Raw genomic sequence first — 12,717 nt, forward strand, 5'->3', positions numbered from 1 at the left:
CGAGGCCATGTGACTACACAATATAAGCACCCTTCAGTAGCCAAATAGCCCCAAATCTCCATATGTGTGACATTCTGTGAAGATGACTACACTTTGATCCTCCCCTTCCTCAGACTACTGCCTTTCTGAAGAAGGAGTTTCTTAATGCTTACTTGGATTTGGATCAGGACCCCAGTATGCACTTGTATGGTGCTGTACTGGGATGCTTTGCTGCCAATCATGGTGATTTTACCCAGCACCAATAATACCCTTGTGTAAATTAGCTCTTTTTTTTTTTTTTTTAATCATTTGCTTATACATCACCTGTTGTATTATTATTATTATTTTTAGACACAGCACTTCTATTGTAAGATCTGAATTTCATATAAAATTTACTAAGACTAATTGTGATTAATTTTTTGTTTCATTCTGAGAGTAAGCAAGTCTTAGAGCAAATGTGCTGTACAGAGAATAAGAGGTGCCTACCTGCACTTGCATGATGTCTTTTACACTTTGCTCCTTAGGAGCCCACCAGTTGGGTGCTCAGGTGTGCTGCATTCAGATGAATTCTTGGCTTTATCCTTGTTGTTATTTGGTTCATTGTCTTTGATGATGTCATATTGCCTACAGAAAAGGGCAATCACACCTGCACAAAAGATATGAATTGCTTTAGCTTTTCATTTAATTATGAGACCTGTTAATTTAAATGTAATTCTTTGAAGGGAGCCTTTCACACTAGAAAAGTAAACTGAACTTCTAGTGCCTCTCAAGGAAAGCTGCCTTTCATTTTATTCTGCAGTGCATTTGACCGTTTAGCTGTGGTCTTACATACTTAAAATTGACCTCAAATTATTTCATTCAGTTCATCTAATATTTACATCTTATGACAGATTTTTTTTTTATCAAACACATACTAAAAAAGACTGTATGAAGACTTTAATAAAATAAACAGAAGCAGTCGTTCAACTGTAGGAAATATAATCCAATCACAAATCTCTACATAAAACTCAATGTTTAAAATATTTCACAACATACATACATTTACAGAACTGTTTAATAAACCCCGCAAGCTCCAAGTTGGTTTTCTTGACAGAGTTTCCCACAAGGAGAAAGAACAAATACAGTAACCTTGCATGCCCAAGAAAAATCAGTCCTACAAAGCTTATCATCTTCAGAGCTCTAGTCTCTCTGGAAAGTTTTATGTTTTTGAAATGTTAATGTGGAAAACGGGTTAACTTTTGAAGCATTTTCCTTAAAATGTCTTAATAGCAATCCCTCACATGTGCAGTTAGTCCCCTGTTACTTGGGTTATGTGCACAGCCATTGAACCTTTTTTTTAATAGAGGTTATGTCTTCAGTGGCTTCTTGTTTCTTCTTACAGTAGCTCTTGGACCAAATGCAATAGTCCAGTGGAGTCCTCATTTGTCTCAGTTGGTACTTTATGTGAATGTGTCATGGTTCTCAACATAATGGGCCTTGTTTCTTGAAATGATCCAGAGTGTGAGGTTCAATTAAAATGTACCCAGAGGTAAGTGACAGTTTCTGTCATATATTTAAAGTAATTCTAAAAATGGTGTAATGATAAACAACACTTTACCGTTAGTAACATTTACATGTGTTTTCAGTTAGATTTACTAAAAAGAGCTCTGAAGGTAGTGTGATGAAAATATTCTTCACATTTGGTGTTATTAATTTTTAGACAGTGACAGTGAAGGAAAAATTTAAAACAAATATAAAGTGTTAAAATTGCAAGGTGGTAAACAAGCTTTATTAGTGTGAGGTCTGGTTAAATTAAATTAGTGTTTCCATAGTTTAAATGTTCATTAATAAATCCCACATAAATTCCTTGGAGAAAACACTTTGAAGACCATGCCGAGAACAAACAAAATGAAAATATCACAATGGTTCTTTATTCACACACACAAGAAGAATCCCTATGTTTGGATTGGACAGTTGATGATTTATGTTGATAATATCAAGAGTTAGCTGTGGTCTTTTAGAAGCATCTAGAACAGAATGATCTAAGCACCCAATTGACAGACCTATTACTGGAAAGGTGTGATAAGAAATCCGGATCTGGATTGAATTTAACATCAAATTCAAACTCTTTGTAGGACAAGCAAAGTACTCAGTGACTTCATCGAGTTGCTCAGAGTTTTCTTCATTGTGTGGATTAGGACATAATATTGACTTGTCACAAGCTGGGCCTTCCACATAGAGGGGCATTTGTTGAAACCCCTTGACTATAGACACATCTTCATTGAGCTAATTCTGTGACTTCTATAGCAATGGCTGTACCAGTGATGATTGAGGTGTGTCATATTAAAGGGGATGAATGCTTTATTTTGAGTTTTATATTTGTAATTAATTTATTGCTTTAGCTTTAAGGAGTGTTTTTCTGTCTAACAGTTTCAAAAAAGCCAGATTAAACATGCAGTGATTCAATGTCGATTAACAAATTGTGAAAACTTCCCAGGGGGTGAATACTTTTTATAGACACTGCATTTGTACAGTAGATTTGCACTCATTACAGTTTTCTGTGGTGGTGGTCTTGCACCACTGCCATATATACAGTATGTATTAATATGCTGTTCATATCAATGTTTTATTGCTTTTGCCAATGATGCCACCTGTAAATAAATACCAAATAAAAGGCACAGAACATTAATACATCTTTAGAAAATGTTTCCCACCTAAACAATTCAATTTTATTAATTAAAAACGGGTAAAGAATGTTAAATGGTTTTCCATCCAAAAATGATAGAAAGTACTTTGAATCTAACCGCTGTAATAAATTCATACAAATTTAACTTGTGTTGTAAAGTTTTAAAATAGCAAATAACAGAATGACTGTGTATAAGGTCTTAAATGGAAAATCAAAATACATTGGGCAAATATCTGACACAACTGTGCATAACAGTATTTTCCAAAGCCAGAGGAGATTGATCAGTTGACCTGGACTCACCTGCCCACATTATTAAGACAACAACGATGATGATCATTTCGCCTGCTCTCAGCTGTGTGCTCTTTCCAACCTCCTTCATTGTCACCTCATCTAATATAATAAAACAGAGAGTGGTGCTGTTAAGTGGCCATAAGTTTGAGAATAATGAGAGTGATTTTCACAGAACTTCGATTTTCATGATGATTTCTTGGTAATTAATTGTCAGACGCTGCACAAGAAGCTATGATACAACTTCACAGAGCTGAGCAGGTTAATCCAAATTAAGTCTGGTTAACTTTAAATGCATTTCATTTTAATTTGCACAACTTCATATAGACATTCCTTTAGATCTCACACCCTCTCATCTCCACATCAGTGTAAATTAGAGGTGCGTACTGCACTGAATTCAGATCTTTAGTCTGTGGATAAAACCTCCAGCTCCTGGAGAAAATGTAGGGATGGTACGTCTACACCAGTGCTACTTTGACATGAGCTTGCTTGCCATTTCTACTCTTTGCCCATAGCAATTAGCAAAGCTGTTAAAATTTCACTGTTGAATTCGGATTTTCCCATTTTCCACCCAAATCCTAAAGCATTCCACTTGATAGTTACAGCACCACTGACATTGAAGTTTCTTTTATTGGTGGTCGGTTGGGCAAAGGCCATTGTCTTTTTGCTGTCCATATGCCCGTGGGTGGATTCATTCTTACATGCTTGAGCCTGTTTATGGAGCTCATATTTGTCACATGATGAGCCTGTGATATTTCTTTTGCCCCTCTATCCTTTCAGACAAATGGTTGTCATATGCTATGATTTTGTCTATCAGTTCTTCAGCTTGATTGCTTCAATGTGGAACATACACTGCATGGTTCATCAATAAGGGCTCAAAATACTGAAGCAAGACTAGATGAGGTTGAGGGAACAGTGAAAGGAGAAAACTACAGAGATGCCCTTAACAAAAACCTCATCCAGAGTGCTCTGGACCTCAGACTGGGTCAAAAGTCAGTCAGTCAGTCATTATCCAACCCGCTATATCCTAACACAGGGTCAAGGGAGTCTGCTGGAGTCAAAAGTACACCCTCCAATAGGACAATGACCTTAAACATAAACCAATGACAACAGAGTGATGGCTTAGGGAATATCCTTAATTTGCTCAACCAGAGCCTGGACTTGAACCCAATCAAACATCTCTGCAGAGACCTGAAAAAGTCCATTGAGAGCCATTATCCGACCTGATGGAGCTTGAGAGGGTCTGCAGAGAAGAATGGCAGAAAATCCCCAAATCAAGGTGTACAAAACTTCTCACGCCATAATCAAACAAATTTCAGGCTGTGAAGTACTGAATAAAGGATCTGAAAATTTGTGTCCAATGTGATATTTTAATTTTTTATTAAACTCTCTTAACGTTAGATCCAAGCATCACTCGGGCTGTAAAAAGAGCGCTAAAAGCATTATTCCCAATTGTCACTCCAGCAACGGTATAGACACATTTCACGTAAAGCCCAAAGACTACTCGGGCTGTAAAAGCGCTAACAGCATTAGTGCCGAGTGTTACTCTGGTAACAGAATATTTGTGTCCTGCGTAAGCGTCAGGCCCGAGCATTACCTGCACAACAGTGTAGATGTGTCTTGTCCTAGCCTCATAATGGCATCTTGTAAAAAGCGGCACTCATCAGCAGTGATGATGAAGTGAATCTGTCTTCAGGCCGTGAGATTGAAACGATCAGTGAATCTGAAAGTGACACGTTGCTCACACATGTGCTTTGTGATGTTCATATTATTATTATTAGTGTTGTACACATTTTTGCACATTTACACATTTTAAATCATTTCTCAAGCCAAAAAATGCAGCGCTTTTTACATGTTTTTGAAGGAAAAAGTAACGCTAAGGAGGCTAATAAATTTGCAAACATTTTTAAATCCCATTTTTGCTATGTCATCCTATGGTATTGCTTGTTGCTTGATGTGGGGAAGAAATTTAAGTTTAATTTGAATTAAATGATTATAGAACAAGCCTGCAACATAGCAAAATGTATTAAAAATGGAAGGGTCTGAATTCTTTCTGAACCCACTGTTATGTAACTGCAGTGCTTCTTATACACTTTTTAAATTTTTACTTATAATGTTCCAGTGGACAATTTCCATTAAAATGTAAGAAAAGTTTGAAACATGACATTTTATGTTTTGAACATATAGTAAATTGGAAAGAGCCTCAGCTGACAGAATTTAGAATTTTTACCTTTTGATTTTTTTTAGTGTGGAAATAAATTCCATCTATGTATTCTGTATTCATGCATATGCTAATAGGGCCCTTTTCTTGCTACTTTGTTCTACCACAGGGTGCCACTTAGCAATCAGCATTCATTTTCTGAACCTACCATTTTCAAAACATTGCTGTAGAGCACTAGGCCTATCCCAACAGGAACCTAGTTGAGAAGCCAGTCTTTTGTAGGACATGCTCTCGGCATACTCACTCATTTCAGATGTGCTCTAGGAAGCTCACACAAACCTCAGAAGAACATGTAAACTTAGCACAGACAATCCTCAAGCCATGTCCTGGGGCCAGACACTGCCTGCTGCACCGCCATTCGGCGTTATAACAAATTGAGATTCATTTAAAACCATTTAACAAGAGATTGTCGTCTAGGCATGTTACCTTCTGGAAATATTATGATAAATGATAAACATACTCATTCATATACAGATAGCTCAATGGAAAGAATGAACATAAAGTAATAAATAAAAATTTAAGTAGGAAACATAATCCTGCTGCCTACTGAGTCTGCATATATAGGGTGAAATTACTGTCCATGGATTGAATATCTCCTCCGCTTTCACCATCTATCTATCTATCTATCTATCTATCTATCTATCTATCTATCTATCTATCTATCTATCTATCTATCTATCTATCTATCTATCTATCTATCTATCTATCTATCTATCTATCTATCTATCTATCATAAAAGCCTTTTCTCTGGTGCCCCTTCTCTCTCTTGCTTCCTCTGAATCTTTAGCCTTGATGCAAGTGAACAGTCATTCAGCTCTCGTCTTGAATCTAGACTACGTGTTTCACTGGGGGGGGGGGGGGTACCAGACTTTAAACTGTACCCTTAGACCTGGCTGTACAAAGACTTCCCACAAACCTCTGAAGTCTAAAGGCCCCTGAAATATTACACCATAGGGCTTGAAGAACCTTTGATAAGGTTAGGTCTCAAATACAGTACCTCCATGGCCTCACTCTGTCTATTAATGACTTGGATACCTTGGCTCTGGAATAGGTTACCCAACTTATGAGTGTGCTGTGTATTGTTGGGCCCCCTCTCTCTTTCAAGTTTGTACACTTACATTGTGTATTTATTGACCTGCAAAACATCCATCCATCCAATTTCTAAAACAATTATCCAGTTCAGAGTCATAGGATGCAGATACCAATCCCAGGAACACTAGGTACAAGAAAGGAGCCATGCTTGAAAGAGCTTCTAGTCCATCAGCAGGTGTACTCGCTCACACACAACATCTTGTTAGTTTGGATTCATCCAATAATGTAACATAAGTTATTGTGAGACCACAGCACTGAACATTGTGTTAATGTGTGGCCCCCTGAAAAACATAACTCTTTTGATTTTTTTTTCTAGGGTGTGATGAATGTTTTTACAACTTCAGGTTGTGGTAGCACAGGATATGAATAAGTGTTTCTTCATGGTGTACCAAGGAATGGTCTAACTGACCTAATACAAAATGTCTTTTTAGGTCTTAAAGAGCCTAACACTCCGTTTCAGATACCTTCGTTTTTAACTATCAACTGATTTGAGTAAAGTAAAACAATCCTTTACAGCTCTTAATAAACACAATATCTCACCCAGTGTATATTAAGTACACATGGCCTGGGTAGTAACCCGATGATCAAACCCACTAAGATCTTCTATGCTAAACTTGAATGTAAAATGGACATAAACATTCAAGTGTAATGTGAATCTAAAATATGTAAGACACAATTGACCAGAAGCCGTTTTCACAATTACTGAAATGATGTTTAATCTCACTTTCATATGACAGTGTGGTCAGGTCACTGCTTTACAAAATATTAATGCTTTGATTGTTATTAACGTGCTCTTTCTGACACATAAATTTTGCCTTTTCTGTTACACTTTTACAGTTTTTCAAATAGAAATACCCAGTCTTCACCGGCAAAAGAAAGGGGTCGTTCTGATTTGCAACATAGCTCACTACTTCCATCTTTTCTAAATCAATAACAACAATCACATTACATGTATGGATTTCATTTTCCATGTATCCTTAATTAAAACCAATAAGGAGTTATTCAATTAGTATAGTTTGCAACAGAAAGCTTCTCTTTATTCGGTTTCTTGGGATTATTAGGGTAATTTTGTTTTATCTGTAAGTAATACACATATAGTACCTTCAGAAAGTATTCAGACACCCTCACTTTGCTCACATTTTGTTATGTTGCTGCCTTGTGCTAAAATCATTTAAATTGTTTTTTTGCCCTCATCAAACAACACTCAACATCCCAGAATGACAAAGCAGAAACTGAATTTTAGGATTTTTTGCTAATTTATTAAGAATTTAAGGCTTAGATGTGACATTGACACTTGTTTTCAGACCCTTCACCATGAAATCTGGCTCAGATGCATTTGAGAAGTTTCTACACCTTGTCTGGAATCTACCTGTGGTCAGCTCAGACGATTGGACATGATTCGGAGCAAAGCACACCTGTCTGTAGAAGGTCTAACAGTTGACAATGTGTATTAGAGCAAAAACCAAGCCATGAGGAGAGCAGAGACTGGGAGATTAGAGAAGGTGAAGGGAAAGCAGAATGGAACAAATGACAGAGGTATCCTTAGAAAACCTTATGCAGTTCACTGTGGGCCACAGACTGGGCAGAAGGTTCACCTTTGAACAAGACGCTGACCCTGAGCACAAATGAAACGTAACACAGGAGTGGTTTAAAGACATCTCTGGCAATGTCCTTGAGAGCCCAGACTTGAACCCAATCGAGTATCCCTGGAGAGACTTGAAAACTGCTGTTCACTGACAGTTTCCACCCAATGTCCCAGAGCTTGAGAGGATCTGCAGAGAAGAATGGCAGAACATCTCTAAATCCAGGTGTGTGAAGCTTGCCATGTCATACCCAAGAAGATACCAGGCTGGAATTGCTGTCAGTGGCACTTCAACAAAAGTCTGAATACTTGTCAATGGCATATTTCTGTTTTTTATTTTGAATAAATTTGCAAAAATCTTTAAAATCTTGTTTTCACTTTGTTATTCTGGGGTGTTTAGTGTTGCTTGATATGGGGTGTTGTGGGGGGAAGAATTTAAATGACCAACACCAGGCTGCGACAAAACAAAATGTAAAATAGTGATGGGGTCTGAATACTTTTTTTAGGGTTCTGTAATTTGTGACCACAGTACATGCATACATGTGTCAGAGGGGGACATTTTTTGTGCACTGGGTGGTTCCATTAGGCACCCATTGTTGGGACTGAGGGGTGAGAAGTTCAAAGGCTTTCTGCAGGACGTAGGTATTTGCCGTATTGCAAAGGAGTCACTTTGGCTGGTTGAGATTATAAACAATACCAAGTTGTGATAACAGAACCGCTCCTTCCTTGGAGGATGTCTGTATTTACCTGAAATTAACATGTTTGGCAATATTGGTTTCTAATCAGCAGATCTGTACTCATTAATGGTTGGTAACAATACATTTTGTTAACTTGTGTTTTCATTAATTGTTAAACCCAAGAAATTTAGATGTGCCATTGATTAAACTGATTGTCCAGGACTGACAACAGCAGGGACTAAAGGAGATTTAAACTCCTGGGCAGCAGAAGGAAAGGACGAACGGTCCACTAAGAACGCTGCCAAGATACTCGCAGAGAGCACAGGGGCTCGCTGGCAGACTGGGGTACGTGGCTGGTACGATGTGAGAGCACAAGGACGGCAACACTTACTTCCAGGGAGGAAGAGACCGCTCCACAAGGAGACGCCAGTTGTGAGTCCAGCGAGAGAGGGAAGCCGCATGAAAGGACTGAGCAAAGCTGGCGGACAAGAAATGAGGCGTGCCTAGGTCACAGCAACATAAGGAGTGTGAAAAAAAAGAACGACGAGGAGACGCTGACAGGGATTCCACGATTTGACAAAACGTCTGTTGGGAAACGAGTGTCCTGTGAACAGAGTGCATCGGTGGACAGTTGGACGATTAATTGTTGGGGTAACACAGTGCACAAACTGGACTCGGCACCATTAAAGGTTGTATCCTCCAATTCTTGTTTTTAACGGACTTTTAGAGTGTGGACTGTGTGTTTTCCTTTTTATAAAAAAAGGAAATTCGTTCCTGATATTTTTAGATTTTGTTATGTTCGTTTATCTTTTTAATGTACTTTATATTGTCTTGTGTAATAGAAGTTACTGTTGCTTTTCCTGAAATTAGTGTTGTGTCTTTCATTGTGTTTTTACTCACCGCCCAATTTAAAGAAACCTGTGTGCTATTATCAGTAAATTTCAAGAGTTCCCAGTCACTTAATAAAACTGGGTGGCATAGTCAGATATTTTAAAGGTGTCTAAGTAAGATTACCTGTAAGTGTGACCAGACACCTGTCACACATATAGCGACTTGAAATATGAACACCATCGCAAGACACTGTACACAAGGGACATCAAAGAAAATCAAATTTTATTTGTCACATATAAATTAAATGTAGAGTACAATATGCAGTGAAACACCTAAACGCCTTCTTTAAATATGCCTATACGAGTAATAGCATATTGCAATAAATAAGCTGTCTCACATTTATGAAAAGGGGCAGGCTGGGTTGCTGCTAGAGCTGAGCTGCAAATGTAACTTGGTGAGATACAGCAGTTTGTGTATTTCACAGTTTCAGGGAATTACGATTTATTAAACAAAATCTTTTTTCTATTTTTAAATCACTACTGAATTTTCTTGTTCCGCCCCATGTCTTTTACCTACATTAAGATATTGAGTAGTAGGGTGCCCTACCACTGTAAATTTCTCCACTGATGATATTCTAATAAAAATTACATTTGGTGGAAGCTAAATAATTAAGATAATCTGATTCTACCCATTTCATTGAGGATGTTAAATGCTTTTTATGGCTTTTATTTGAAAGTCCATCTATTAATTTTTTGAACCCACCTTCTTTCTTACATCTTACATCTTTCTTACGTTGTGCATTTGGATGTGCATCTCAATGGGTCTTGTGATGGACTGGTTCCCTTTAATCTCTGGGGCTGGTTCCTGCCTACAGTTCCCCATCATCCTAAATTGGTACAGAGTGCCTGTGAAACTTATGTTATGTCATTGAGTCATATTTTGCTGTAGAATTACCTAACCAGCTGAAATGCATACACCTTTTAATTGCTTTTGCTAATATTAACATAGGTATGCTATCCCATAAAATGTAAAAATAATATACTACTTAAATCTGAACCAGTCAAATTAAGTAGACTTGAGAGAGCCAGGAGTGGTCCCAAGTGATTGTGTTATTATTGTATAATGTTTCAATAAAGTATGTGCGACTGCAATAAAAAAAAGATTACCCTGCTGTTACACTTGAAATATTATTCCTTCTAAAATGTAACATCTAAAGTCATTTTCTTTTTTATTGCATACTTTTGCCTTTCTGCTTACTAATATTGCTTTAGTAGAATATATTCATATTTCATCAGAGATGTCATATAAGCCTGTTGTGATACACCTGGAGTGATGTACTTCATATCATAAACTCCACTCACAGTTACCAGACAAGAAGGCAGGGCTTTGTCTTTGGTGGGACACATGCAGCTATGTACTGTATGCTTTTTTTTTTGTTGGTGGACAGTTAATCCTGGAATAGCCTAAATGATTTAACTTGTTTCACATGTACACCCCAGAATACTTAACCTCTAGAATCCTTAACACTAAACCTCTGAGACACCTTAACAATGGCTGAGATCCACTTTGTTTTCAGGTTCCCCCACTGCAAGGCCATGATGGAAAGAAAACGAAGACCAGCAGCATCTGCTGAGTGGTGAGCAAATCACAGAGGCCAATAATGTGATGAAGAGCACCATAATATGAAGAAGAGGAAGATGAAGAGCAGATCATCTGGTGAGCATCTAGCGCAGGATACAGAATGTAAACATTAATGCCTACTGGAGGTCTGTGTGTTTCATGAGATTTAAAAATGGAATCTACCACTCCTCCATTTTTCTAATTTATGGAATGCATATACACACACATATGTGTAGCAGTGCTACTATGAGTTAAAACTAAATCTCCCAGCAGTCCCTGCAGGAGCTGTTGGGGTCAAAGGTGATCAGAGGGGTTTAAAAGGAGGGCAGGTGTCCGAAAAGAAAAAAGAGTTTTTTGTTGTTGTATTTGGTGTTTCGTTTATCTGTCGGACTGCCTTCTGTTGAATAAGCCGTATTTAGTTTTTGTGTCCTGGATTGTGTCATTGTTGGGGTCTGGATCGTCTTCTGTCTACCTGTGTGCTGAGGACTGATTGTGGATTCATTGGCTTCCCCACAAGAAAAGGAGCGCTCCTGAACCATCCATCCGTCTTCGCCCTTACAGTGTCTACCAGTAGGACTGTTTTTCATTCCCTTTCAGCGTGCAGATCTCTGGACTCACTGTCGTCATCTTTCATTGCATCCGGTGTTGTTTCCATGGACTTTGCTGTGTGGAGTTGTTTGTGTTTATATGTTTAATGTAATATCGCTGTAGGGGTACAGGTGTGGTATTATTGTTTTCATTTATATTATTTAATTTCATTATATTGTTAATTGTTGTTAGTTCCCAGTGTGCTTTATTTTGTCTCTGTTTTTGAATGTGTGCGGGTTGGGCCAAGGCTGGGGGCGTCCCTGGGATCTCCTCTACAAAATAAATAAATCACCATCATATTGATGGTGTGAATCTTAGCAGCACCGGACCACCCGCTGTGTTTGAGAAATATGTAACATAGCAACATAACATTCTCTAATTTCCTTGTTCCAGTTTAGAGTTGTTGGGGGTAGGATCACAGAAGAATCAGACTCAAAGCAACAACCATCTCTAGGAAAGGTGCCAGTCCACCACAGGCCCCGTCGTACACACTCATACGGGCCAATTTAAAATGGTCAGTTAAATTGTGTCTTTAGGATGTGCAAGAAGAGCTAGTGTACTCATAAGAAAAATACAATTTCACAGACAATGTAGAGAACATTCAAACTCCACAAGCCGCACTTAAGATGCAAGATATGTGAGGTAGCAATTCCAACCACTCCACCTTTGAAATAACAAGCGGTGTGGCAAGTTAGAGCATTATCAGTCATGTTTTCTGTATTTCGTTTCTCACATTTTCTAACTGTCAGCAGCTAGATTTTCAGTAGAAGGCCTTTCAGCTACTACTTGATGTCATTTTAATTCCAGCACCTCATTTACACTGATACAATTAGGCCTCTAATTAAATGACTCACTCATGAGACAATGTGCTTTTTTTTGTCAGTCTGACCTTATTTTGCTTAGCTTCGCCATTGAATGCATGTGACATTGAATTCCCCAGCAGCATACTGAAATGCATGGTTTTAATATTCAGTTTCTAGTCCTAAATTAAAGTGGCACTTAATAACCCAACATGACAGAAAATTCATCTCTATTATCTTTGATTCATAAGATGATCTTGACATGAAATGCACTGAATATTTAACTTCAAGCTTTGAATATGAAATATTATATTGCAGCCACAAGGAAAACAAATTAGTAGTCTAAACCTTCATGGTCTTTAATTTATAGGCTA

At 37.9% G+C, this 12,717-nt stretch overlaps 1 protein-coding gene across 1 annotated transcript in view; it reads right to left on the bottom strand.

Annotated features, from left to right (window-relative positions):
• Nucleotides 1-462: 462 nt before the first annotated feature.
• fndc5a (fibronectin type III domain containing 5a) overlaps nt 463-12,717 on the bottom strand; it is a 115,648-nt gene continuing 103,393 nt past the window's right edge. Inside the window, exons 4-5 of the mRNA XM_028819515.2 lie at nt 2,945-3,034; nt 463-625 (exon numbers count right to left, since the gene is read on the bottom strand). Of these exons, the coding sequence (XP_028675348.1) occupies nt 486-625; nt 2,945-3,034 (230 nt within the window). The 3' untranslated portion in view covers nt 463-485. The remainder of the gene's footprint in view (nt 626-2,944; nt 3,035-12,717) is intronic.

This window comes from Erpetoichthys calabaricus, chromosome 14 (genome assembly GCF_900747795.2).
Source record: "Erpetoichthys calabaricus chromosome 14, fErpCal1.3, whole genome shotgun sequence".
NCBI lineage: Eukaryota > Metazoa > Chordata > Cladistia > Polypteriformes > Polypteridae > Erpetoichthys > Erpetoichthys calabaricus.